Below are 27,897 nucleotides of genomic sequence, written 5' to 3'. Positions count from 1 at the left end.
TAAGGTCCTACTGTATAGCACAGGGAACTATATTTGAAATCTTGTAATAACCTATCATGGAAAAGAATCTGAAAAAGAATAGATACATATGTATAACTGACTCACTTTGTTGTACACCTGAAACTAACAGAACATTGCAAATTAACTATACTGCAATTTAAAAAAAAAAAAAAGATACTTTGGAGTCTTAACCCCTAGTAACCAGAAATGTGACCTTCTTTGAAGATACAGTCCTTACAGAGGTAACCAAGTTAACGTGAGGTGATGAAGGTGAGCCCTCGTCTAATGTGACTGGTGTTCTTATAAAACAGGGAAGTTTGAACACAGACATGCACACAGCAGGGAGACACCACGTGAAGATGAAGATGCAACCAGAAGCCAAGGAACATTAAAAATTACCAGCAAACCACCAGTATCTAGCCGAGAGGCCTGGAACAGGTTCCTGGTCACAGGTCTCAGGGAGAACCACCCCTGCTGACACCTTCATCCTGCACTTCCAACCTCCAGACCTGTGGCTGGTCTCCACCATCTCTTTAGACGTGTTACAGCCCCCAGCACAGAGGAAGCACTCAACAATTGTTTAGAGGATGACTGGGTCCACAAGCCCTGGCCCTTTCATACATTCTGTCCCCAGGAGTCCTAAGCCAAGTCTTTAAAAGGTAGCCTGAGCTGTGACCTTGCTCACTCACCCCACACCCGGGAAACAACTCCTTCTGCGGTTGCTCCTGACAATTTCAAAGTCTGGTCTGTTGGATTTCTCTGGCAATCAACTATCTCTTCAGTTTTCAGCTTCTGTCAGGTAAGCTGTCCCCAACTCAGCCCTTGCCTACCCTTTCCCACCACTGTGGTCATCCTCTGCCTGCATTTTCTAAGCACAACCCTCAGGTCCCCTGCATTCCAGTAGCCGCCCTGATGGGCCACTTCTCTGCCTCCCTACCTGACCTAAATCATCACCACCTCATAATGAATCAGCACCCTCAGCCTCTCACCTGTCCAACTCCAGCAGCCAAGTAGAAAATTCAGCAAACCCATGAAGCTTGAGAGCCTGCATCTTATGATGAGCTGGCCTGAAATCTCTTTAGTTTTTGATCCTTTAGTTTTATTGCTATTGATTGGAAATATGGGCGGATATTAGTTCCGTACTTAAAAAAAAAAGTCTCTATGTAATAAATATTATAAGCAGCATAGACCTGAGAACACGAAAGACCTTTCACAAACAGGTTCCTACAACCAAAGGGAAGAAGTTTAAGTCTGTGTATCCAAGGTATCTAAGTATCCAAGGGAACCACACTAAGGGGGTGGGAGGGGAATCCTGAATCTCCAGTAACATCAAAATCTCCACTTTTATTTAATAATTAACTATGGTTTATAATTTAGAGGTTAGTTAGAGCTTCTTGAGCTAATTTCTAGAAAAATGCAGAGGCAACACTTCTTTAAATAGGTAACCTCACAAAGACCCTTAATTGCCTGCATGAATGAACTAAGGACATAATCTGCCTTAAAAGTTGCCAGTTTCTCCAGCAAAAACCATTAGGAAACTGAGTCCTTAGTTTTGCTAAGAACGTTGTTACTAGTCATAATAATAGCTAACAGTTACTGAAGGCTTTTGTAAGATCAAGTTACTGTGCTGAGGAGTGTCTGAGATTCCCTGATTTCATCCTGCCCACAGCCCTGTGAGCAAACTGATGCCCAGAAAGATTAAGTACCTTGTGCAAAACACCCAGTGGTAAATCATTAAATGCGGCCTCCCGCACTGCCTGCGCCAACAAAGAGAGCAGGCTGCAGGCGCGTGGTTAGGTCCCCAGCAGGACAGGCGGTCACGAGCTGGACGGGCTAAAGGCACACGAGGGCGGGGGCGGGATGGAGGGGCGTGTCCGGGGCGTGGCCGGAACCGAGGGGCGGGCGGGCGGGGCTGGGATGGAGGGGCTCGGCACGGGGAGGTACCAAAGAGAGTGGGGCGGGAGGGGCACGCAAGCTAACTCGCCAGTGGACTTTGCCAGTCCTGCTACGCGCCAGGCCGGATCCTACCCAGGCTCTCGCGCGGCCACCAGCCGGGCCTTCGGCGGCCTCTCCTGGCTCCGCGCGCCAGACCACACGCGGGGGACAGCAGAGGTGGCCTTTCCAGGGCAGGGATTAGGGGGCAGGATTGACGCGGATCCTTGGTTTTCCCAGGCTTCAACCACATAAGGCGGGGCTTGCCGCTTGGAATCCGAGAATGAATTACACACGGTTCATCACGGCTGCGAGCGCGGCCAGAAAGCCTTCCGCCCTTCGAGTCATGGGTGAGTCCGGGCCCTGCTCTCCCACTGGAGGGGGCGGTCCCCGCAGAGCTGCTCCGGGCGGCCTGAGCCCAGCTCTGCGCAGACCTGGCACAGAAGGCGCGCTGGAACGGGCACGAGTGTGGGCCATCAGCAGTAGAGAGAGGGCAGGCCGCCGTGGACACGTCCTGCTTAGGCTCCAGAAGGCTCTTCCGGGCACAGGAGTCGGGGTTCGGCTCAGCGTGCGGGCGCGTGCGCAATGGGGAGGGCGGGTTCGCCGGAGAGAGAGGGGTGCGCGCGGAGCCGGGCACGGACGGGCCGAGTGGAAGCCCGTCTTCTCCTACTGTGACCCTTGGCTTGTCTGCCTGATCACTCCGCCTTCTTAGATGCACGTGTCTATTCCTTAGTTCCTCCACCGGTGAGGTCGGCCCACAAAAAAGGCATCTTCTGTGTTTCTTTCGGACTAGCATTCTATCACTAGAAATCGTTACACTTTAAAGTTTTACTGACTTTAATGCAGCATGCTGAACCATCTCTGTTTAGGAAGGTCTTCACTGAAAGTGTTTCTTCTCCTCCTTATTTGTTGTAGCTGAGATATTGGGCAAGTCATCGAAATCTGTCCTCTCCCTGGCGACTGGAGCACCAAACCCTAACACGTTCCCTTTCAAGTCTGCGGTTATCACCATAGACAATGGAGAGACCATCCAATTTGATGAAGAGATGATGAAGAGAGCACTGCAGTATTCTCAGAGTGCTGGGTACTGATCAGTAGATAATGTAACCTTGTTGGTTCATTTTCATGAGCAATATTCTACAGCCCGCTGATAGAGTGACGTGTGCGTTTTTTAACTGGGTATTCAGCAGTGAGGAAGGTTTGGGGAAGAGTTTTAGAAGAAAAAATAATTGCAGCAATGATACTGAATGCCTAAGAGGCCAGGGACTGTTCTCAACCTTATACGACTAGGGGAGGGAGAGGTTTTAGGAAGGTGGTTCCATTTGATCTGAGACTGGGAAAAGAAAGAGAATATAGCTTGGTGAAGCAGCAGGGTAGGAGAAAGGAGGAAAAGGATGACCCAGCAAGCAGCCAGTTTAGGTCCTGGGGAAATTTTTTTTTTTTTTTTTTTTTTTTTTTTTTTTTTTTGTGGTACGCGGGCCTCTCACTGCTGTGACCTCTCCCGCCGCGGAGCACAGGCTCCGGACGCGCAGGCTCAGCAGCCGTGGCTCACAGGCCCAGCCGCTCCGCGGCACGTGGGATCTTCCCGGACCGGGGCACGAACCCGTGTCCCCTGCATCGGCAGGCGGACTCTCAACCACTGCGCCACCAGAGAAGCCCCTGGGGAAATTTTTTAATGATTATGTTCCCTTTCGAAACAGGCAGCTATGTAAGCATGTTGCCCCCAGTTCAGATGTATTTAATTTCATAAAGGCAAACTGGAACACGTATTCTAAGGCTTTCCTTAGCTGGTCTTCCAGTGATAAAGGGTAACTTGCAGAGTGTCTATGAATTATACTTTATTAAAGCCTGTTTGCTCTGTGATTGAAGAATAATGCATGTTGGGTGCCTAAAAATTGTATTGTATATAATGTATACCTAGGCTTTTCTTTCCATGATGCAAAGAACTTACTGAACCTGCACTGCTAGGTATCCTACAGAAATCTCCCTAAGGGAAACAAAAAATGAATTACGCAGTGAGAGCTCTAATGTAAAAGAAGAAGTACAGGCTTTGGAATGAGAAAGCTGTAGATTCAAATCTCAGCTCTTTTAATCACCAACTGATTAACGTATGTGGATTTCTTAATCTCTAAGTCTGTTGCCTTGTCTTTTAAGTAAAGATATTAATATTGGCAAAAAGCATTTGAGGACCTTTACAGTGCCCGCTATAAAGCCACCATCTAGTCCCTGTCCACTGTTATCATGACCTTCACTACTGTCAATTTCTAAATGCATTTTATGCTTTAGACTCCCAGAGCTGTTATCCTGGCTAAAACAGTTACAAGTAAAATTGCATAATCCTCCCACCATCCATTATCCACCCAGCCAAGGACAAATGGACATGTGTGTCACCTGTGGCAGCCAAGAAGGTCTCTGTAAGGTAAGACTGGAAGGAAAGGCACCCGCGGGAAGCATCCAATACTACGTTCACCCATACAGACATCTCTCCCTTAGCCACAGAGCATCATGTTCTGTGGCCTACAAAGTCTTCCTTGTCTTCACCTAGAATCATAAATGGAACGTAAAGACATTCACCAACCTGGTTTCTCTCTTTCTTTTTTTCACATCTTTATTGGAGTATAATTGCTTTACAATGTTGTGTTACTTTCTGCTGTACAACAGTCAAGCAGCCATATGTATACATATATCCCCATATCCCCTCCCTCTTAAGCCTCCCTCCCACCCTCCCTATCCCACCCCTCTAGGTGGTCACAAAGCACCGAGCTGATCTCCCTGTGCTATGCAGCAGCTTCCTACTAGCTATTTATTTTACATTTGGTAGTGTGTATATGTCCATAACACTTTCTCACCTCATCCCAGCTTCCCCTTCCCCACTCTGGGTCTTCAAGTCTGTTCTCTACATCTGCATCTTTATTCCTACCCTGCCACTAGGTTCATCAGTACCGGTTTTTTTAGATTCCATATACATGCATTAGCATACGGTATTTATTTTTCTCTTTCTGACTTACTTCACTCTATATGACAGACTCTAGGTCCACCCACCTCACTACAAATAACTCAATTTTGTTCCTCTTTATGGCTGAGTAATATTCCACTGTATATATGTGCCACATCTTCTTCATCCATTCCTTTGTCGATGGACATTTAGGTTGCTTCCATATTCTGGCTACTGTAAACAGTGCTGCAGTGAACATTGTGGTACATGTTCCTTTTTGAATTACAGTTTTCTCAGGATATATTCCCAGTAGTGGGATTGCTGGGTCGTATGGTAGTTCTATTTTTAGTTTTTTAAGGAACCTCCATACTGTTCTCCATAGTGACTGTATCAATTTACATTCCCACCAACAGTGCAAGAGGGTTCCCTTTTCTCCACACCCTCTCTGACGTTTACTGTTTCTAGATTTTTTGATGATGGCAAGAGGGTTCCCTTTTCTCCACACCCTCTCTGACGTTTACTGTTTCTAGATTTTTTGATGATGGCCATTCTGAATGGTGTGAGGTGATAACTCATGGTGGTTTTGATTTGCATTTCTCTAATGATTAGTGACGTTGAGCATCTCTTCATGTGCTTCTTGGCCATCTGTATGTGTTCTTTGGAAACATGTCTATTTAGGTCTTCTGCCCATTTTTGGATTGTTTTTTTTTTTGATATTGAGCTGCTTGTATATTTTGGAGATTAATCCTTTGTCATTTGCTTCATTTGCAACCTGATTTCTCTTAAACAGAGATCCCATCATCATTGACCCGGAGCTCTGAGTCATTAGGACAAGATTCCCGTTCAGGGAGAACTCAACCCCTACCTGCAGCTTAGTGAGCGCTGCTTACTTTCATCTGACTCAGAGATTCAGGCTAAATTTCAGTTTTGCTTGTGGCTATAACATTTCAGTGTATGACTTTTAAATCCTTTGAGGGTGTATCCTGATACTCCTGAGATGAAACGTCATTCCTTTGTGTGTCTGCTGGTGTCATCGTCTGTGCCGGCTGCCCCTTGTACCCTGACTCCCTCTTGGCTGTGCTTCTCCACGTCTACGTATATGTCTGTGTCTGTGGCTGACTTCTCCTCTGGGTTACTTTCTCTCTCTCTCTCTCTCCCTCTCTCTCTCTCTGCCTCTCTCCTGGGTTCCAGGAACTCCACAGAGGTAACCACCACTGGGGGGTCTCCAGATAAAGAGACTGCATATATGGTTCTCAGTTTCATCTGTTTGTTTCTTTTCTTTTTCATGAATAATTAGTCCTGGATAAGGAAGCTCTACATTCAGTCCTCACATCTAGATGAAAGTATGACTCTTGCTTATCTCAAACCAGAGTAGCTTTCTTGCTCTTCTTTCTTACGTAAATGTGAATGTTATAATCCGCTTAGTTTTAATGAATTTCAATTAAATTATTTTTACAGAATAAGGTATTAAAGTAAGACTTTATAATTTTCCTCCCCCTTCTTGGACTGAATTAGGAAAAATAAAAGGATTAGCTGCAGTTTGATTTTTTTTCTTGAAGAGAAACATTTGTGATGCTCCAGACTAGTAGGACAAAAAAGTTCTTTTCAGTGAAATTCTTTTCTTAGGAAGGGACATTATGTGCATTTTTTTTTCCAGAAAGATGCACAAGAAAGTTTCTTCTTTGTCTCTTGCAACATCAGTCATATCAAAGAGGAAGAGAGCATAGATGGCCAAATGCATCAGTAACTCACTGGCTTATAGCCATGCTTGTTCCAGAGGCCTCCTGGGAATCCAGTTTACTATTTCTCTCACTTTGTTCTCCAGGATGGATATTATTTTAGGTGTCCGTGTCTCAGATAATAAACAGCCCTCCCTCCTCATTTAGGATATATGACTTTCTCATGTCCCAATGTATGTGATGAGGTTTTCATCTGATCCATGGATAATAATACACAAGCCACCCAGTGATTTGTTTGGTCCTAGGAGGTCCTGTAAATCCTGAATCAATTAGAAACTTGTCAGAGGATGACACTGTCATAAAATGCAAAAAGCTCATAAGGAGAAGTAAATGGAATATCCTAGACCAAATCAGGAAACAAAAGTCCAATCTTCTGTCCCAATGTATAATGGCCATGCTGTTTATCAAGAGCTCTAGGTTGTTAAAATAATAGGGAGGAGAGGCTTGACCTGGGGATTGTGAAACATCACAGGGCAGGAAAGAATGATTCTGTGACTCGTATAAGATTAATCAGAATGGTGGACTAGTATCTCCGTGAGGGTAAAAACCATGCCTTTAGGCTCATCATTTATCTCCATCCTTTACACAGGCCTGGCTTATAGCAAATATTTTTAAATTTTTCAGAAAAGGAATAAAAGGAATAAATAAATTTTAGGAGCCAAACCAGTTATGTGTGTATATATATATTTTTTAAACCCAGAACGGAGGTTTGCAAACTGTGGCTTGAGAGCCAAGCCAGCCCTTGTCTGATTCTGTAAATAGAGTTTTATTGGAACTCAGCCACACCATCGGCTGACGTATTGTCTACAGCTTTCTCACCATAGAGGCAGAGATGAGTAGTTGCAATGGAGACACCAGGGCTCACATCCCATCTGGCAAGTTACAGAAAACTTGCCAACTCCTTCTCTAGAATCCTAGTGAGCCCAAACTTAAAAAAAAAAAGGGGGGGGGGGTGTTTTCTAAGACTGGAAACCAGACTAACGAAGCTAACCTATGCTTCTTTTGTTAGGTATTTGAAATGATCGTTAATCCTGGAGATAATATCCTCGTAAATGAACCTATTTATTCAGGAACAATTCATGCTGTGAGTACACATGTCTACAAAAGGCAACTCTCTTTCTTATAACAAATAAGAAACCACCGCACCTTGAGAACTCTCTGTCCACTGAAACATAAAATAGCATCTTTCTTCTTAAACAGGAGAATCATTAATATATGCAAAATATGTGAAATGTACCCTCTGCTTTATACATTTCTCCTTACAAGGTCTAAATGCAGAGGTGCTAAAATTGGGTTGTGCAAAATCATGTCCAGATTTGTTAATATTCCACCTGAAATGTGACTTAATTGACAAAGACATTTTTTCACTACCATCTATATTACCACATGCCTGCTCTGCTGTGCCCTGGTCAGAACACACCACTGTCGGGGGCACAATACTTTTGGGTCGATGTGAATACAGGCTGGAGCACAGTCTGAGAAAAGCGACCAGAGTGAACAAAGAAATGGAAATAATACCATAGGTTGAATTGTTTTAGGAACTATGCTCTTTTCCGCAGAGAGACAAGACTCCACGGGGGCATGAGAATTGTCCTCAAGTACATTAAAGCTAGCCACGTGACAGAGGAGGTAGATTTGTCTGTGCACGTCCTCAGGTTCATAGAACTTGAACCAAAGGGTGGAAACTATAGGGAAACAGTTTCAACTCAATGTAACGACTGTCTAACCATCAGCCTTACCAGTTCTCTGAGGAGTAAAGCACTGGCCATCACTGCAGGGGCTCAGAGTAACTCTCAATGGCCACCTGACATAAATGCTAGCAAAGTAATTTTAGCTTAGAGTAGGGGATTTAATGAGATGACCGCTATGCTCTACTGAATCTAACTTCATGGATTATCTTTTTTTTTAATTTAATATTATCTTTGTGAAAAATGAATATATATAGAAAGCAATTAGCTAGTCTTGATGAAAGCCATATTCCCTCAACACTCCCAAGTAGGGGTAAAAACATATTATAAACATTGCTTTTCTAATGAACAATCTGAAAAGGAAATTAAGAAAATTCCATTTGTAATAGCATCCAATAGAATAAAATATCTGGGAATAAATCTAACAAAATGGGTGAAAGACTTCCTCATTAAAAACTAAAAAACATTGCTGGAAGAAATTAAAGGAGATGCCAATAAACCGAAAGGCATCACCTTCTCCTGGGTTGGAAGACTTAATACTTCAGGTGTCAATACTACCACAGCAATTTACAGATTCCATGCAATCCCTACCAAAATTCCAATAGCCTTTTTTACAGAAATATAAAAGCCAATCCTCAAATTCATTTGGGATTGGAAAGGGTCCAAATATGCAAACCAATCTTGAAAAACTGCAAAGTTAGAAGATTCTCAGTTCCCAATTTCAAAACCAACTGCCTTAATCTGCAGTAATCAAAACCGGCTGGTACTGGCATTAAGGACAGATACATATCCCAATGGGATAGAATTGAGCGTTCAGAAATAAACCATACAGCTGTGACCAACTGATTTTGACAAGGGTACCAAAACCATTCAACAGGAAAAAAAAAAAAAGGTCTCTTCAACAAATTTCGCTGGGATAACTGTATTTCCACGTGCAAAAGAAAGAAATTGGACCATATAAATCTTCAAATCTTCTTGACCTTGGATTTGGCACTATTCTTAGATATAACAACAAAAATACAAGCAACAACAAAAATATAGATAAACTGGACTTCATCAAAAATTAAACTCTTTTGAGCGTCAAAGGACATTATGAAGAAAGTGAAAAAACAGCCTACAGAGTGGGAGAAAATACATGCAAATCATATATATATGGTAAGAGTTCAATATCCAGAGTATATAAAGACTTCCTACAATTAAAATACAAAGAAATTAATTTAAAAATAGACAAGGGGGGCTTCCCTGGTGGTGCAGTGGTTGAGAGTCCGCCTGCCGATGCAGGGGACGCGGGTTTGTGCCCCGGTCCGGGAAGATCCCACGTGCCGCGGAGCGGCTGGGCCCGTGAGCCATGGCCGCCCGTGAGCCTGCGCGTCCGGAGCCTGTGCTCCACAACGGGAGAGGCCACAACAGTGAGAGGCCCGCGTACCGCAAAAAATAATAATAATAATAAAAATAGACAAAGGACTTGAATAGACATTTCTGCAAAAAAGATATATAAATGGCCAGTAAGTATATGAAAACATGCTCAACATCACTAGTCATTAGAGAAATGAAAGTCAAACCATAGTGAGATACTACTTCACACCTACTAGGATTACTATTATTTTTTTAATGGAATATAGCAAGTAATGGTGAATATGTAGAGAAATTGGAACCGCAGTACATTGCTGGTGGAAATGTAAAATGGTGCAGCCCCTGTGGAAAACAGTTTATCAGTGCCTCAAAAAATTAAACATAGAATTACTGTGGACACACAAATTCCACTCCTAGTATGTACCCAAAAAGATTTGAAAACTGGGGCTCAAACAGAAACATAAACGTTCATAGCAGCATTATTCACAATAGCCAAAACATGGAGCAGCCCAAGTGTACATCAATGCATGAATAAAATGTGGTCCATTCACACAATGGAATATTATTCAGCCAGAAGAAGGAAGTTCTGACACCTGCTACAACATGGATAAACCTTGAAAGCACTATGCCAAGTGAAAGAAGCCAGACACAAAAGGACACGTATTGTATGATTCCACTTGTACAAAATATCTGAAATAGGCAAACTCATAAAGACGGAACGTTGCTTAGTGGTTACCAGGGGCTGAGGGAGGGGGAAGTGGGGAGTTATTGCTTAATGGTATGGGGGGTCTGTTTGGAGTGATGAAAAGATTCTGGAAATTAGTGATGATGGATGCACACATTGTGAACGTAATTAATGCCACTGAGTCTCACACTTTAAAATGGCAAATTTTTGTTATTTTGCCGTAATTTAAAAAACTAAAATAATTACCTTTTCTTAGTGACTGGATACTAATTGTTAATTATTTTCCTAAACTCCTAAGTCATAAGATTACACAATGCCTATAAATAGGCATTTTGTCTATGTAAACAGCACACATACACACACGTTTTCACACACCCAAACAGAGACCAATGCCAGGCTGTGAGGGAATATGCCGACGGTTCACGTGTGTTTATCTCATGGTCCAATATTGACTTCTTTTATTGCATGTTTATGTGATTTCTAAGTCTAAGACCTTTTAAATTTACCATAAGTGGGGTCTGGATTATTCTCAGTGCATAATTCTACATTTGACTGCTAAGAAAAGTGTTTGCTTATCCTTTGAAAATATTTTTTCTGAGAACTTCACTCAGTTACTGCTATTTTTTTTTAATTTTTATTGAAATATATTGTACTTGATTTACAATGTTGTGTTCATTTCAGATGTACACCAAAGTGATTCAGTTATACATATAAATGTATAACTTTCAGATTCTTTTCCATTATAGGTTATTACAAGATACTGAGTATAGTTCCCTGTGCTATACAATAGGTTCTTGTTGGTTACCTATTTTATATATAGTACTGTGTATATGTTAATCCCTAACGCCTAATTTATCCCTCCACTCCTCTTTCCCTTTGTAGCCAGAAGTTTGTTTTCTATGTCTGTGTGTGTCTATTTGTTTTGTAAATAGGTTCATTTGTATCATTTTATTAGATTCCATATATAGGCAATATTATATGATATTTGTGTTTCTCCATCTGACTTACTTCACTTACTATGATAATCTCTAGATCCATCCATGTTGCAGAAAATGGCATTATTTCAATCTTTTTGTGGCTAATATTCCGTTGTGTATATATATGTGTGTGTGTGTGTATATATATATATGTATATACATACCACATCTTTATCCATTCATCTGTCAATGGACACTTAGGTTGCTTCCATGTCTTGGCTATTGTAAATGCTGCTGCAATGAACATTGGGGTGCACGTGTCTTTTAGAAGTATGGTTTTCTCCAGGAAGGGGACTGCTGGATCATAAGGTGAACCTCCATACTGTTCTCCATAGTGGCTGCACCAGTTTACATTCCCACCAACAGTGTAGGAGGGTTCCCTTTCCTCCACACCCTCTCCAGCATTTATTATTTGTAGACTTTTTGATGATGGCCATTCTGACCGGTGTGAGGTGGTACATCATTGCAGTTTTCATTTGCATTTCTCTAATAATTAGTAACATTCAGCATCTTTTCATGTGCCTGTTGGCCATCGCATGTCTTCTTTGGAGAAATGTCTATTTAGATCTTCTGCCCAATTCTGGACTGGGTTGTTTGGGTTTTTTTTGATATTGAGCTGTATGAGCTGTCTGTATATTTTGGAAATGAATCCCTTGTCGGTTCCATTGTTTGCAAATAGCTTCTCCATTCTGTAGGTTGTCTTTCCATTCGTTGATGATTTCCTTTGCTTGTTACTTATTAAGTTCCGATTTTTTTCTTTATGTTTGTCCACAGACATAAAACATAAAAACACAAACCTTTCATAAAACAATGTCTATAAACAAGGCCACTATCTGTGACTTCAGCCTTTGCAATTGGTACAGTATACTATCCCCCTGCCTTGGTGAGCCACTGCCCTGACGCTCCTTGGTGCCCCAGCACCACCCTGGCTCCCCTGGTCCCTCTCCTAAGACCAACCTGAACACCCCATAGTACAGAGCCAATGCCGACATGGTAGGGGGCCTCCAGGACCCCATTCCAGCCTGCTCTGTATCTGATGTGCCCATGCTACACCACCTGTCCAATATTTTGAATATCACCTCTGCTTATAACTATTTTATGTATTAGAACCATAGATGCTCTATAAGATTAATTTACTTTGTCAAAAAACATTCCTTAATAAACACCTATTTTATGAACCAGTTCTAACCATAATTATAAAGATAACACACTGTGGGCATAGAGCTGAGTGCAGGTTTGTGTTTAAGGGTATAAATGGTAACAGCTTTGTGTTTAAGGGTATAAATGGTAACATTCTCCTTAGTGTAAGAACCAGTGACACTGATATTTTGTATCAAGTCTGAGTCTCTGGCTTTCTTTTCTCTTTGTACTGGACAGCTGCAACCCCTGGGCTGCAACATGATTAATGTTTCCAGTGACGAGCACGGGATTATTCCAGACTCCCTCAGAGAAATACTCTCCAAATGGAAACCAGAAGATTCAAAGAACCCCGAGAAAAACACCCCCAAATTTCTTTATACTGTCCCAAATGGCAACAACCCTGCTGGGAACTCATTAACAACTAACCGCAAAAAGGAAATCTATGAGGTATTTTCAAAGAATGTGCTATGTGGCTGTGTTCTTGTTTTGTTCTGACCCTTTAGAAGAGTGCTCTGCAAGTTCCTTCTCATTACCCCTTACTCTCAAGGAAGATGATTTTTAATAAAAGGAAGTCATCTATGCCAGGGTCGCCATGAATTTAAATTCAAGAAACTATTACACTCTTGTTGACTATGAGATTTTTCTTTCCCTTTAATTGATATTTTCATTGAAGGAAATGTTACTCTTGCTGTGATGTTAAACTCTATGAGGCTATTTAATAATTGGCCCCAAGTTTGATTTTCATTATTTTATGTTTGTATTTTCAACCTGTCCCTTCCCTTTCCTACTTCTTGTCATTTCAGGTTACAAAGACATTCCTTTAAAATAGGAGGCAGGCTCCTTTTGTAAAGTCTCCTCTAGGTAGCTGAACATGATGCCTAAGATTTTCACTATAAACACTGTTCTAAAATCACATATAAAGCTACACAGAAACAAGTACAAAGAACTATGATTCCAAGTGATTTTCATCTTCGAGCGCTCTGAAGAAATAAATATGCTCCTTTAACCTTTTTTAGCTCACAAGAAAATACGACTTCCTCATCATAGAAGACGATCCTTACTATTTTATGCAGTTCAGCAAGGTAAGTGCAGTGTCAACTCAGCCCACAATCAGTAGACAAGTGGCTGTAAGTTACTGTGCTGATGTGAGTTTAGCCGGGCTGCCGAGCATTTTCATCTCTGGTATTACTGCTCTTTCCAGAAATCCCTTTCCTTTAGAATAGCGGCTGGCTCTCTGTGCCAGGCACGTGGAGGGTCGAGTGAGTCAAGGGTGAGGGTCGTCTGGACTCCAAATCCAGGTCGTGGCTCCTTTGACATCGTGCCAGGGTTACGGAGTGGATGTCTCCCACTCCGGGGGTGGCTGACGGGCGGAGGACTTGGGAGGCGTGACCACGCGGAAGGAGAAGGACGGCCGCGCTCGGTCATGAGGCGGTGGTGGGCAGAGGAGGGGCGTGCCTAGCATCATGCTGCCCGCTCGCCATCCCTGTCACTTAGGGTCGGGGACTTCCCTGCAGAATCATGGGCTTTCAGATCCTTTCCCACTATATATGTACACCACTGTCCACGAGCACGGTTTCCTAGGAGACAGCAGTAGTGGTACAGACTCCCAATGGCCAACTCCGCAAAATCCAACACTGTATTTGCTCTCAGGGCTGCACAGAACAAACACACGCACTCAGTCCCCACTCTATATCTACGGAGAAGAAACAGAACTCTTGGCTTTTTATCTAGTTTGCCTGAATACCATGTCTGCCTGCCGCCCACCTTCAACACGACCATGGCCCCCTTTCTTGTTGGCATTTACGTTTGAAGTAAATATGGAAGTTTCAGCATTGCAGACCGACTACTCTGCTCGTCTTCCCTTGCACCTTTGTTGTGTTTCTAGTTGGTCTAAGGCTCAGCATCTCTTCCTAAACAGCCCTGAATGCTGACGGCCCTCTTCGCTTTGGTCTTTTCCAAACTAGTTTTTCTTGAATCCTTCCTCGAAATCTGTTCATCCTGGATCTCAAGCCTTGGGACGAGGAGGTCCTGTGTGAGGTTCCTCTAAACTCACGGGAGTGGCAGCGTGAGCAAGTGCGAGGACGTGTGTGTGTGTTTGGCAGAAAAGCCGTGAAGATCGGCAGATACGAATAGAAGAACGTGCATCTCTGGTTCTTACTCCATTTCAAAGGGCTGAGATGAAGACAAGGAAAAGGATATTTGTCCTACTGTTTTCCAAATCCATTCCTCCCCAGTCTCTGCACAAAGTAGGGATACGGTCTCTAACAGACTTCCCAAACTAACAGTATTTTTCTTCCATTTCAAGCCCCGGGCACCGACTTTTCTCTCCATGGACGTTGATGGGCGTGTCATCCGAGCTGACTCTTTTTCCAAAGTCCTGTCCTCTGGGTAAGGCCCTGGCTGTGCCTGCAGGCTGCATCTAAAGGTGACAGAGGCTGCACCTCAGCAAACAGTTCTCATTTAAGATACCTGTATTCCCGTTTGATTTTATCTATTAATACCAGGCTTTTCTCCCAATCTGTCCCCAGTGGTCAAAGATAGTTGGCCATTAAATTTACAGCTGTAGGGGGACTGGTCAGGTTTTTGATTACATATATGAAAGAGCACATTTAGAAATACCTGGTCAGATATGCATTCTATTTTAACTGTACAATTTAATTTAAATGTGTATTTTAAATAAGAAGTTGTTTTATTAGACTGTGTTAACTGTCTAGGTCCATTTGTCCCCAGGTCACAACTTTCTTCCCCATGAAATCACTAACATGGTATTAATTGTTAATGCAGGTTGGTATTGTGTCTTTTCTCTCTTTGTGCAGGTTGCGAATAGGGTTTATAACTGGTCCAAAGCCCTTGATCGAGAGAATTGTTTTACACACAGAAGTTTCAACAATGCACACCAGCACTTTCACTCAGGTAGGAATTTTTTGAATCAGATCATAAAATAAAACAGATGTTGGCAAATATGACTGAGTGAACATGGCAGAGAGAGAAATCACTGATTGCATCTCTAGTTCCGCATGGACTGAATTAGGAGACCATGCACAGCAGATGTTTGCTCTAAATAGCAAAAGAGATTGGAATGGACCTGGTGCCGTTTCACAGTGTAGACCAAACTCCTTGAGGGTCAGAGATCTTCTTATTCAGCTGTGTCCTGGCATCTAGCCCAGGAATCCCATAAAAACTGCGTTGGACTCAACAGGGCGGAAGAGGTTTGGTGAAGTAATGCACTGTTAGCTTCGTTGTCCTGGAATCTGAGAGCAAGGGTTCAAACCCGTGTGGTGGCCCGATGTCTGCCTTCACTGCCCATGTGCTAAGCTCCCTACAGACACCAGCTGGAATGTATTTTAACTAAAATACAGTAAAATTATTTTTGGAGAATGTATAAATTTCTTTACAAGCTTTGAGAAATTATTGGACCCATCCCTAAGGCAATCTTGAGAATCAGACCTTAAGGACAGAACTGCTACCTAAGAACGCAAAAGGGGTAGTTTATGTAGAATGGATATTTCTTTGACATTATACATTCCACGAAGTGCAGATATCCCATGTTTTATCAAGTTGGGGGCTTTTTCTGTATTATCTGTTATCAACCAAATTTCACTATCCATTTAGAACATTTAGGACTTTCATTCTGGATACAAAAATCTCTAAATATATTGTATAACTTCATATATAGACTGTATGTGTTTTATATTTAGAGAGGCCATCTAGGGTGGCAGTTATTGGGTGGATCTGGGGCTGGACAGCCTGGCCTAAGTCCAGGCTCTGTGATGAGCAGTGACTGCAGGAAAGTTAATTTCACCTTGTGCCTCATTCTCTTTATCAGTAGAGTGGAAATCATGACCTGCCTAATAAGGGTATTACAGAGATCAACTTAGCTGGAATATATTCATATGGTACAGCAGCTTCCAGCACATAGCAAGGACCATATAAATATTTGTCATTTTTACTATTATTGTTGTCATTGTTATTAATCAACGTTGTTATAAGTCGCTGACCCTATAAGGCTTCATGCAGGTTGTTGCATCTTCTTAGGGTCGTTTGCACATCATCAAGAGTGATTTGCTGTTATGTTTGGCAAAAAAACACATTTTAGAGGATGAACCTTATAACTGTCTCATCCCTTTTAGCTGCTGGTATCACAGCTTCTACACCAATGGGGAGAAGAGGGCTTCCTGGCTCATGTAGAGAGGTACTGTATTTTAGGTTCCATACTTTATATAGAAATGGACTTTGCTCTATTAATTTTCACTTTTGAATTATTCCAAAATAATGGAAAGCCCACAATGGTAAACATGTTTACCATCAGACAGGTCAAATAAATACGCTCTATTTCCTCATCAAGGATTCAACATTTTCATCAAGATAGAAAATAGATATTCTTACAGACTGGACTTCAGAGCCTTTTAATTTCTGCAATCAATGTACTAAACACATCCTTTGCATTTTATTGTTCTTCTAGGGTTACTGATTTCTATAGGAAGCAGAGGGATGCATTATTGGCAGCTGCAGACAAGTGGCTAAGTGGTGAGTGGAACTTACATCCTGTCCTGGGATGAACAGTAGCCCTTATATGAGTGAGTGATACACACCACAGAGTATTGTTAATAACCCTGGGGAAGGAAACAGGGTCCAGGAGTATTCTTGTCAAGAAAATGTTACCCTATGAATGATCTCAGAAGTAAGAGCACAAACCCTGGCACGATTCTACGTGTTTCTACTATAACTGACTGCTGCAAAGTAACTGTGGTTTGAAGAAAAACGTCCAATTAGTCTAACAATCAACCAGCAATAACCTACTTAAAGTTAAATAATACCTGTACTCAAAAGGTTTTCAAAATTTTGCTCCAAATAGAAGAGGAATTGTGAAATCAACAACATACTCCTTTACTGACTCTATAAAGACAAAACAGTACAATCTAAGGCAGGTTTCTCATTACAGACAATCTGCCTTTTAATCATTAACCTCATTTATCTAATATTTTCTATTGCTAATTTGATTTCAGAATGGTTTAGATTTAATTTTCTATTAAGGAAGAAAGTAAAATGAATTGCATGGCTTTAATTACACCACTAAAAATGCCTTTGGCAAGAATAACAGTAAATACAAAGTATTCACTTCTTATTTCCCTCATATCTTTTTCCCTACGTAGTCCTGGTAAAAACACAATTACTATCTTTTTGATAAGAGTACTATTCTACCACTTCCTATAGTGAAGTTGAAAAAAAGGCTTTAATCAACATCAAGCTTTTTTTTTTAAAGGTAATAATCAAAATCAAAATAATTATTCTTCCTTCTTGGTTTCTCTATCCTTATGTTCAATGAAGCATAAAGCCTACCAATGACCAGAATGTCTTAATTTTATGTACTCATTTCATAATTAACTACATTCTGATAAAAACTTCAATTCATTAGACTTATGAACAATTACATAAATGATAGGATTTATTGAAACACTAGAAGCCTCTAGAAAGAGTTGAGGAATCCGCTCCTAAAACTGAAAGAGCCATGTTCGGCTTAGGGGCAATTCTAAGGAAGGGAGGTGGGCATGGCACTGGATTTCCCGCACTGCCCTGAGACCCACTAAAATCATAAGTAAACACACGAGTCTCCTCTCTCCCTTTCAAACCCTCACCTTACTTTTTAAAATAAAACTCAGAGCATCAATTTTCGGAACTCATAAAACTGTATTTTTAAAAATGCTATCACTGAAGGAACTTTTTTGGAAACACTAGTTTATAGTTACTGGAATTTGTCATTTCAGCGATATAGTTGACATCATCAAAAATGGTCTCGGGAAATATTTCTTCTCTTTTGTTTGTAGGTTTGGCAGAATGGCAAGTTCCTACTGCTGGAATGTTTTTATGGGTTAAAATTAAGGGCCTTCATGATGTAAGAAAACTGATTGAAGAGAAAGCCTTTAAGAAAGAGGTAAAACAGGAAGAAAAGCTACATTTTTTCTTTAAAGTAATATCTTAATAAAATGGCAAGCGATATCTATCGTTGCCCACCAACCCAAGGCATAACGTTTGCCTATCAGATACATTAACTCCTTACTAAGAACATAATAGATTTTGGGTTACGGAATTAGTCTCCTGGTCTAAACCAGGGGAAATACAGTCATTCAGCTCAGCTACTGATTAGCTTAGTGGCTAAGAGCACAGTCTCTGGAGCCACGTCCTTGGGTGTGAATCCCAGCTCCAGCCCTGCCCTTATATGTGGCGTTGGGTACAATGCAGATAATAAGAACCTCTCCCTCTTAGGGTTGCTATGATGATGAAAGCAATAAATATGGATAAAGTACTTAGACCAATACCTGGCACATAGTAAATGCTTGATGAGTATTAGCCAGTAATATTTTTTATTATTTTTAAAAAATTTTTATTGGAGTATAGTTGATTTACAATGTTTTGTTAGTTTCAGGTGTACAGCAAAGAGATTCAGTTATACATATACAGGTATCCACTCTTTTTTAGATTCTTTTCCCATATAGGCCATTACAGAGTATGGAGTAGAGTTCCCTGTGCTATACAGTAGGGCCTTATTAGTTATCTGTTTTATATATAGTAGTTGTATATGTCAATCCCAAACTCCCAATTTAACCCTCCTCCCCTTACCCACTGGTAACCATAAGCCATTAGTATTAAAATAAAAGGATTTTTTTCCTGATTAGGAAAGTAAAGCATACTCATGGTAACATGATTCTTCATTAAAGCATATTGAAAATTTTTTAAATAGCCCATAATTTTACCACCCAGATTTTATGACCATTTGTGAAATATTTTCTTGAACAGCTTGTATATATCTAGTAGTTTGTCTATGAAATTGTTTTTTTATGAAAGTATAATGCTTTACAATATTACATTAGTTTCAGGTGTACAACATAGTGATTCAATATTTTTAACAATTAGACTCCACTTAAAGTTATTATAAAAAATTGGTTATATTCCCTGTGCTGTACAATATATCATTGGATCTTCTTTATTTTATACATAATAGTTTGTACCTCTTAATCCTCTACCCCTGTCGTGCCCTTCCCCCTTCCCTCTTCCCACTGGTAAGCACCAGTTTGTCTCTATTATGTGTGTTTCTTTCTTTTTCTTTATTCATTTTATTTTTTTAGATTCTGCATATAAGTGCATATTTGTCTTTCTCTGACTTATTTCACTAAGCATAATACCCTCCAAGTCCATCCATGTTGTCACAAATGGCATTATTTCATTCATTTTATAACTGTGTATCACATCACTATATATATATATATATATATATATATATATATATATATCTCACATATTCTTTATCCATTCATCTGTTGATGGGCCCTTAGGTTGTTTCCATATCTTGGCAATTAGAAATAATGCTGAAATGAACACTGGGGTGCATGTATCTTTTTTTTTTTTTTTTTGGTGGTACGCGGCCTCTCACTGTTGTGGCCTCTCCCGTTGCGGAGTACAGGCTCCGGACGCGCAGGCTCAGCGGCCGTGGCTCACGGGCCTAGCCGCTCCGCGGCATGTGGGATCTTCCCAGACCAGGGCACGAACCCGTGTCCCCTACATTGGCAGGCGGACTCTCAACCACTGCGCCACCAGGGAAGCCCCAAGCATGTATCTTTTTTAACTAGTGTTTTCATTTTCTTTGGACATATACCCACAAGTGGAATTGCTGGGTCATATGGTAGTTCTATTTTTCGTTTTTTGAGGAACCTCCATACTATGTTCCATAATGCTTCACCAATTTACATTCCCACCAACAGTTTACAAGTGTTCCCTTTTCTCTGCATCCTCGCCAGCATTTGTTATTTGTTGTCCATTTGCTGGTTGCTGTTTTAATAAGTGTGACGTGATATCTCCTTGTGGTTTTGATTTGCATTGATGATTAATGGTTAATGATTGGCATTAACCTGATGATTAACGATGTAGAGCATCTTTTCATGTGCTTTTTAGCCATCTGTATGTCTTCTCTGGAAAAACGTACATTCAGGTTTGTGCCCATTTTTTAATCGGGTGGTTTGTTTGTCTGATATGGCTGTGCAATTATTTTACAGGATTAAAATTACACAGAAAAGTTTATATCCTGTTTTTTTCACTTAAAAGTAGCCCACAAGGATTTCTAATTTTTTCTCCTTTTATACTTCAATCATGTCTACTTAGATTTCATTCAGAGGCACTAATTAAGCTGAGACGTCTAAATATGCTTCTGTGTCGCTTCCCAATTTAGCAAATCAATCAACCGTTCGCCATTAATTAATTCCTTTATCATGTTCGTCACTCTTTTGTAAACACCAAGATCTGTTTCTAGTATCACTTTTGTCTTGAGGCAGTGAGTACAAAGAACAGATCGTGTTGTTGTTGGCAAACTCCTGTGCTAGAGCATGAGAGACAGTCTAGAGGTCCAAGCTGAGAACTGGCTGCCTGGACCGGGGAGCCAATCCATTCCCCTGGGAAAGTCACTCATTCCCTGTAATCATCATACTTGACCGCAGGACTCATGCTTTATTAATTGTTTTAATGTTAATAACAGCACATAGAAAGCGCTTAATAAATACTTAAATGACTTAACTCATATAAGTGCATTTTAGTACAATAAATCAATTTTACTACATTTTCTTTGCTTTGTTATCACTGCCATTATTATTCACAATATTTGATAAGTGGCTATTTGTTTGTATCCCTGAGCTAGGAGATAAGGATACAGGCTTCATATTTTATTATAGTTTTTTCAGTTCCTTTTATTTATTCCATATACCCTGTTGCATGGACCTTCAACTTTTCTAAATAATCTCTATCTTTAACACAACTCTCTTAACCCAGATTTTGGTCACCTTGCAAGATTCTTACCACTCCCTCCTTCTCCACAGAAACTTGCTTCTGGCACATCCCTAAATTGTTCTCCAATATTGGTAGAAATGACAGTTTTCATTTCACTGTTAATCAGGAAAAAAAAAAAAACCTCATCTTCGGCCTTGAAATTTTCTCCCCAGAATGCCCCCAAATCATTTCATTCCCAGCTCACCTAACTTCAACAACCAGGGGCCAGATTTACACCATGAAAAAACAAACAGTTTCTTAAAGTTCTGAATGTCATGATTTTACTAGACAACAATCTCAAAGACTTAACCCAGTCACAACCCAGTTCTGACTCACGCACAGTTTTCAAAGATGTGGTCTACAGGCTCCTCTGCTCCTGCCGTGAGTCAGAGACCCAGGTTCCTACCACCTTCTTGCTCTGAGTTTTTCAACACACGGATCCATGATGACCGCAGCATTGAGGGCATGGTGGGTCACACAGGGAGACGTTCAGGGCCAGGCCGAGAAGTAGCACCACGACTTCCCCTCTCCTGGCTGGGATTCAATCACGCAGCCACAGGCATCTAGAAAGAGGCTGTGGACAGTGTGTTTTCATGCACAGGAAGCAGAAGACACATGCTCTGGGGCAGCGAGCTGTTGGCCACAGAAGTCACCAAGAAGAGCAGGTGTCCCACCGTTTTGACACCATTACCTATCATTTTTATTCCTTCACTCTATGTATTAAGTGTTTCCACCTCTATGAGTGACCAATTTTCTTTGCACCTCGGGGACACTATACTCTGTATCTTCTCCCTGACAGACTCTTACCCTACTTTTTGCTTGGCCTATGCCTACTTATCTTTCAACTCCAGGCTGAAAGGTCACCCCCAAATTTGATAACTCTAAAAGGGTATTTAACACTGATTGATTTGCAGATGTTGAAATATCCTTGCATCCCTGGGATAAATCCCACTTGATCATGGTGTATGATCTTTTTGATGTGTTATTGGATTCGGTTTGCTAGTATTTTGTTAAGGATCTTTGCATCTATGTTCATTAGTTATATTGGCCTGTAATTTTCTTTTCTTGTGACGTCTTTGTCTGATTTTGGTGTAGGGTGATAGTGGCCTCATAGAATGAGTTAGGAAGTGTCCCTTTCTCTGCAATTTTTTGGAATAGTTTCAGAAGGATAGGTGTTAACTCTTCTCTAAATGTTTGATAGAATTTACCTGTGAAGCCATCTGGTCCTGGACTTTTGCTTGTTGGGAGTTTTTAACTCACTGGTTCAATTTCAGTGCTGGTAACTGCTCTGTTCATATTTTCTCTTTCTTCCGGCTTCAGGTTTGGAAGGTTGTATATTTCCCAGAATTTGGCCATTTCTTCTAGGTTGTCCATTTTATTAGTATATACTTGCTTGTAGTAGTCCCTTATGGTCCTTTATATTTCTGTGGTGTTGGTTGTAACTTCTTCTTTTCATTTCTGATTTTACTGAGTTAGGCCATCTCCCTTTTTTTTTTCTTTTTTTTCTTTTTTTTTTTTTTTATGGTACGTGGGCCTCTCACTGTTGTGGCCTCTCCCGCTGCGGAGCACAGGCTCCAGACGCACAGGCTCAGAGACCATGGCTCACGGGCCCAGCCGCTCCGCGGCATGTGGGATCTTCCCGGACTGGAGCACGAACCTGTGTCCCCTGCAACGGCAGGCAGACTCTCAACCACTGCGCCACCAGGGAAGCCCTCCCTTTTTTTCTTGATGAGTCTGCCTCAAGGTTTATCAATTTTGTTTATCTTTCCGAAGAACCAGCTTTTAGTTTCATTGATCTTTTCTACTGTCTTCTTAGTCTCTATTTAATTTATTTCTGCTCTGATCTTTATGATTTCTTTCCTTCTACTAACTATGGGTTTGGTTTGTTCTTCTTTCTCTAGTTGCTTTAGGTGTAAGGTTAGGTTGTTTATTTGGGATTTTTGTTGTTTCCTGAGGTATGATTGTATTGATATAAACTTCCCTCTTGGAACTGCTTTTGCTGCATCCCACAGATTTAGATACTTGTGTTTTCATCTTCATTTATCTCTAGGTATTTTTGATTTTCTCTTTAATTTCTTCAGTGATCCATTGGTTGTTTAGTAGCATATTGTTTAGCCTCCACATGTTTGTGTGTTTTGAGTTTTTTTCAATATCCACAAATCAATCCATGTGATATACCACATTAACAAATTGAAGAATAAAAACCATATGATCATTTCAATAGAGGCAAGAAAACCTTCTGATAAAATGCAACATTCATTTATGATAAAAACTCTCCAGAAAGTGGGTATAGAGGAAACACACCTTAACATAATAAAGGCTGTATATGAAAAACCCACAGCTAACATCATACTCAATGGTGAAAATCTGAAAGGATTTCTTCTAAGGTGAGGAACAAGACAAGGATGCCCCACTCTCCACTTTTATTCAACAAAGTTTTGGAAGACCTAGACACAGCAATCAGAGAAGAAAAAGAAATAGAAGGAATCCAAAGTGGAAAAGAAGAAATAAAACTGTCACTGTTTGCAGATGAGATGATGCTATACATAGAAAAATCCTAAAGATACTACCAGAAAACTACTAGAGCTCATCAATGAATTTGGTAAAGTTGCATGATACAAAATAAATACACAGAAATTTGTTGCATTTCTATACACTAACAACAAAAGAGCAGAAAGAGAAATTAAGGGAAAAAAATCCCATTTACCATCACATCTACAAGAATAAAATACCTAGGAATAAACCTACCTAAAAAGGCAAAAGACCTGTAATTGGAAACCTATAAAATGCTGATGACTGGGCTTCCCTGGTGGCGCAGTGGTTGAGAGTCCGCCTGCCGATGCAGGGGACACGGGTTTGTGCCCTGGTCCGGGAAGATCCCACATGCCGCGGAGCGGCTGGGCCCGTGAGCCATGGCCGCTGAGCCTGCGCGTCCGGAGCCTGTTGCTCCGCAACGGGAGAGGCCACAATAGTAAGAGGCCCGCTTACCGCAAAAGAAAAAAAAAAAAAAATAGCTGATGAAAGAAATTGAAGACAACACAAACTGATGGAAAGATACACCATGTTCTTGGATTGGAAGAATCAATTTTGTCAAAATGACTTTACTATCCAAGGCCAATTACAGGTTCAGTGCAATCCCTATCAAATTACCAAGGTCATTTTTTACAGAACTAGAGCAAATAATTTTAAAATTTGTATGGAAACACAAAAGTCCCCTAACAGCCAAAGCAGTCTTGAGAAAGAAGAATGGAGCTGGACGAGTCACATTCCCCGACTTCAGACTATACTACAAAGCTGCAGTAATCAAAACAGTATGGTACTGGAACAAAAACAGAAATATAGACCACTGGAACAGGAGAGAAAGCCCAGAAATAAACCCATGCACCTATGGCAAATTAATCTACAACAAAGGAAGCAAGAAAATACAGTGGAGAAAAGACAGTCTCTTCAGTAAGTGTTGCTGGGAGAACTGGACAGGTACATGTAAAAGAATGAAATTAGAAAATTCTCTAACACCATAAACAAAAATAAATTGAAAATGGCTTGCAGACCTAAATGTAAGACTGGATAATACAAAACTACAGCAAAACAGGAAGAACACTCTTTAACATAAATCAAAGCAATATCTTTTTCATTCTGTCTCCTAGATTAATGGAAATAAAAACAAAAATAAATAAATGGGACCTACTTAAAAGCTTTTGCACAGCAAAGGAAAGCATAAAAAAACAAAAAGGCAACCTACAGAATGGGAACAAATATTTGCAAATGATGCGATTGACAAGAGATTAATTTCCAAAGTATACAAACAGCTCATACAGCGCAATATCAAAAAAAAAAAAAAACCAATCCAAAATTGGGCAGAAGACCTAAAAAGACATTTCTCCAAAGAATACATACAGATGGCCAACAGGCACATGAAAAGATGCTCAATATCACTAATTATTAGAGAAATGCAAATCGAAACTACAATGAAGTATCACTTCATACCGGTCAGAATGCCCATCGTCAAAATGTCTACAAATAATAAAGGATGAAGAGGGTGTGGAGAAAACATGACCCTCCTACACTGTTGGTGGGAATGTACAATAGTGCAGCCACTATGGAGAAAAGTATTGAGGTTCATAAGGAACCTAAAAGTAGAGTTACCATATGATCCAGTTATCCCACTCCTAGGAATATATATGGAGAAAAGTATAATTCAAAGAGATACATGCACCCCAATGTTCATTGCAGCACTATTTACAATAGCCAGGACATGGAAGCAACTTAAATGTCCATCAACAGAGGAACAGATAAAGAAGATGTGGTACATATACACAATGGAATATTACTCAGCCAGAATTACTCAGAATGAAATAATGCCATTTGCAGCAACATGGATCAACCTAGAGATGATCATACTAAGTAAGTCAGACAGAGAAAGACAGATATCATATGATATCACTTACGTGAAATCTAAAAATATGATACAAATGAATTTATTTACAAAATTGAAATAGACCCACAAACATAGAAAGCAAACTTATGGTTACCAAACGGGAAAGTGGGGAAGGGATAAATTAGGAGTTCGGGATTAACATACATACACTATTATGTATAAAATAGATAACCAACAAGGACCTACTATATAGCACAGGGAACTATACTCAGTATTTTATAATAAACTATAAGGGAAAAGAATATGAAAAAGAATAGATAGATCGATAGATATACATATACATATACACATATGTATAACTGAATCACTATGCTGTATACCTGAAACTAACACAACATAGTAAATCAGCTATAGTTTAACTTTAAAAAATGAAATATTTTTTAAAATGAAATTTCATTGGATTTATTTTACTTTTCTAGTTATGTTAAACATTTATTTGTGTTTATTACCATTTGTATTTCTTGAATAAGCTGTCCTTGTCCATTTTAAAGTTTTTCCTCTGTTTCTGTGCGTTCTTTATAATCTATGGAGAAGAAGTAGAATTGCTGTATTTATTGTAAACACTGGTTTCTATGCTTTTAGTTTTATTGTACAACATGCAGTAATTTTATATAAACTGATTTTTCTCTTGTGATTTCTTTCATTGCTTTTTAAGTTTAAAAGTCATCCTCCACTCTTAGATTAGATTCACCTATATTTTCTTTTAGTTTTCTTTAATGGTACATCACCTGTTTTCCATAAACTCTCTTAGATATTCATGCTTCCTGGATATCATTTCTACCTTGATAGTTCAGCTCCTTGCCCCTACTTCAGAGCATCCTTCTCTTTAGCTTCTCCAGAGCAGATGGACATGGTGAGTACAATATTCTCTTTAGAGTAAAAGTAGATATCCATTTATTTTTTGTGTTCATTCTGTGAGTTACAACATTATTTGATATCTTCTTGGGTTTCTGCAAAATGGGTATTAGTTGGAAAGTCACAAACTACCATTCAGAGAAGTTGCCAGGCTTCTATAGACAAATGATGCGACCAAGTTGGAGTTGAATAGATTTCAGACCTGCTCAACAGTGTTGGCAGGTTATCAACACGTTGCAAAGAGAACCTCTTTCGCTCCTTCATGGAATTAACATGAGCCATAGTACAAATTCATGAAGCCATCCATCTCTATCTCTGGTGGAAGGGTCAAATAGAATAATATGAATGATTGGAGTTCAGTAATTGCTTAATCACAAAGTCCAGCTTTAACCAGGATTACAGGAAACCAAGAAGCAAGTTCCTAAGAACTGTGTGTCGGGAACCCACAGAAGAGCCATAAACTGAAGAGTCCAGGAAGTGTAAGAAGAGTGTATACTTATCCTTGGAGATGGGCTGTCTCCGGCTGTGTTCTTGATTGACTTGCTTTCTCATGTCACTAAATATGCTTTTCATAAGTTATATATGCATAGAGCTGGACAACTGAAACTATACAGAAGGCATGTGCAGGTGAGAGAGTATATGAAAAAAATAATTCAAGTTCTGAGAGAAAATGATGATCTTGAGGGAATAAGGATTTGAAAAATTTCCTGGGCCTCTGATGTGCTTCCGTCTATGTACATTAGTGGACACGATGGCAACTGACCCAGATAAAACTGAGGTTAATCCTGACTTTTCACTGTCTGATCTCAACCTAAGATGGATACTCTTTGTTTAAATTTCTCAAGTTATGACAGACTTTTCCTAAACAGCATCCTAATTTTATTAATTCTTCTCTCTGTTCGCTTTTAGGCCTTCCAGGGATTAGCCCAACTTATAAAGGAATCTTTATGAAGAAATCGAACTCTTCATAGCACTCCGTTTTCAGATAAATTATTTCTATGTTTTAGCAGGAAGAAATGATTGTTGGTATCAGACTTACAGATTGGGTTTCACCAAACATGTCATATCTGTAGTAATTTAACTAGACAACTTTTAAAGTGCCCTTGAATGCATCAGATGGCCAAAATATATTTATAATCCACATATACATGTTGGTAAATTTTCAACCCCCCAGAAGTATTTTTATCCTGGATTTTATGTAAAGATTTTTGTAGTTGCTTTATCATTTCCCATAAATTTTCTTTGAAAATAACATTTTTACAGTAAATTATTTGTAAGCAAACAATCATGTTCAAAATGGTATATAATGTGAACTTTTCCTATTTTGAAGAAAATGTAATGAGA

General features: G+C 40.2%; 2 protein-coding genes across 11 annotated transcripts in view; one reads left to right on the top strand and one right to left on the bottom strand.

Annotated features, from left to right (window-relative positions):
- Nucleotides 1-27,897, bottom strand: part of LOC109549527 (uncharacterized) — a 129,090-nt gene that overhangs the window by 69,934 nt on the left and 31,259 nt on the right. For all 7 annotated transcript variants that reach the window (XM_073805744.1, XM_073805743.1, XM_073805745.1 and 4 more), the window contains exon 3: nt 26,148-26,221. In XM_073805744.1, coding sequence (XP_073661845.1) covers nt 26,148-26,221 — 74 coding nt within the window. The remainder of the gene's footprint in view (nt 1-26,147; nt 26,222-27,897) is intronic.
- On the top strand, nt 1,957-27,598 carry AADAT (aminoadipate aminotransferase). 4 transcript variants are annotated; one of them, XM_033857533.2, is made up of 13 exons: nt 1,958-2,282; nt 2,848-3,016; nt 4,219-4,351; nt 7,616-7,690; nt 12,687-12,896; nt 13,466-13,531; nt 14,755-14,837; nt 15,266-15,362; nt 16,580-16,641; nt 16,912-16,976; nt 18,275-18,381; nt 26,450-26,551; nt 27,463-27,598. In XM_033857533.2, the coding sequence occupies exons 1-13, from the start codon at nt 2,216-2,218 to the stop codon at nt 27,502-27,504; spliced, it is 1,278 nt and encodes a 425-aa protein (XP_033713424.1). In that variant the 5' UTR covers nt 1,958-2,215; the 3' UTR covers nt 27,505-27,598. The 4 variants fall into 4 exon arrangements, with proteins under 4 accessions (XP_033713425.1, XP_073661836.1, XP_033713424.1 ...); XM_033857534.2 differs by lacking the exon at nt 7,616-7,690 and having other exon boundaries at nt 1,957-2,282; XM_033857536.2 differs by lacking the exon at nt 12,687-12,896.

Source organism: Tursiops truncatus, chromosome 6 (assembly GCF_011762595.2).
Source record: "Tursiops truncatus isolate mTurTru1 chromosome 6, mTurTru1.mat.Y, whole genome shotgun sequence".
Lineage (NCBI taxonomy): Eukaryota > Metazoa > Chordata > Mammalia > Artiodactyla > Delphinidae > Tursiops > Tursiops truncatus.
Note: the sequence above shows the minus strand (reverse complement) of the source record. Positions and strands in the feature narration are given on the sequence as shown.

Excerpts from the sequence above, each read along its gene's own strand:
- AADAT (XM_033857533.2), top strand. The coding sequence starts at position 2,216 with ATGAATTACACACGGTTCATCACGGCTGCGAGCGCGGCCAGAAAGCCT. Across the intron at positions 2,283-2,847 it reads TTCCGCCCTTCGAGTCATGG|CTGAGATATTGGGCAAGTCA; the intron begins GTGAGTCCGGGC and ends TATTTGTTGTAG. Across the intron at positions 4,352-7,615 it reads GCCAAGAAGGTCTCTGTAAG|GTATTTGAAATGATCGTTAA; the intron begins GTAAGACTGGAA and ends TTCTTTTGTTAG.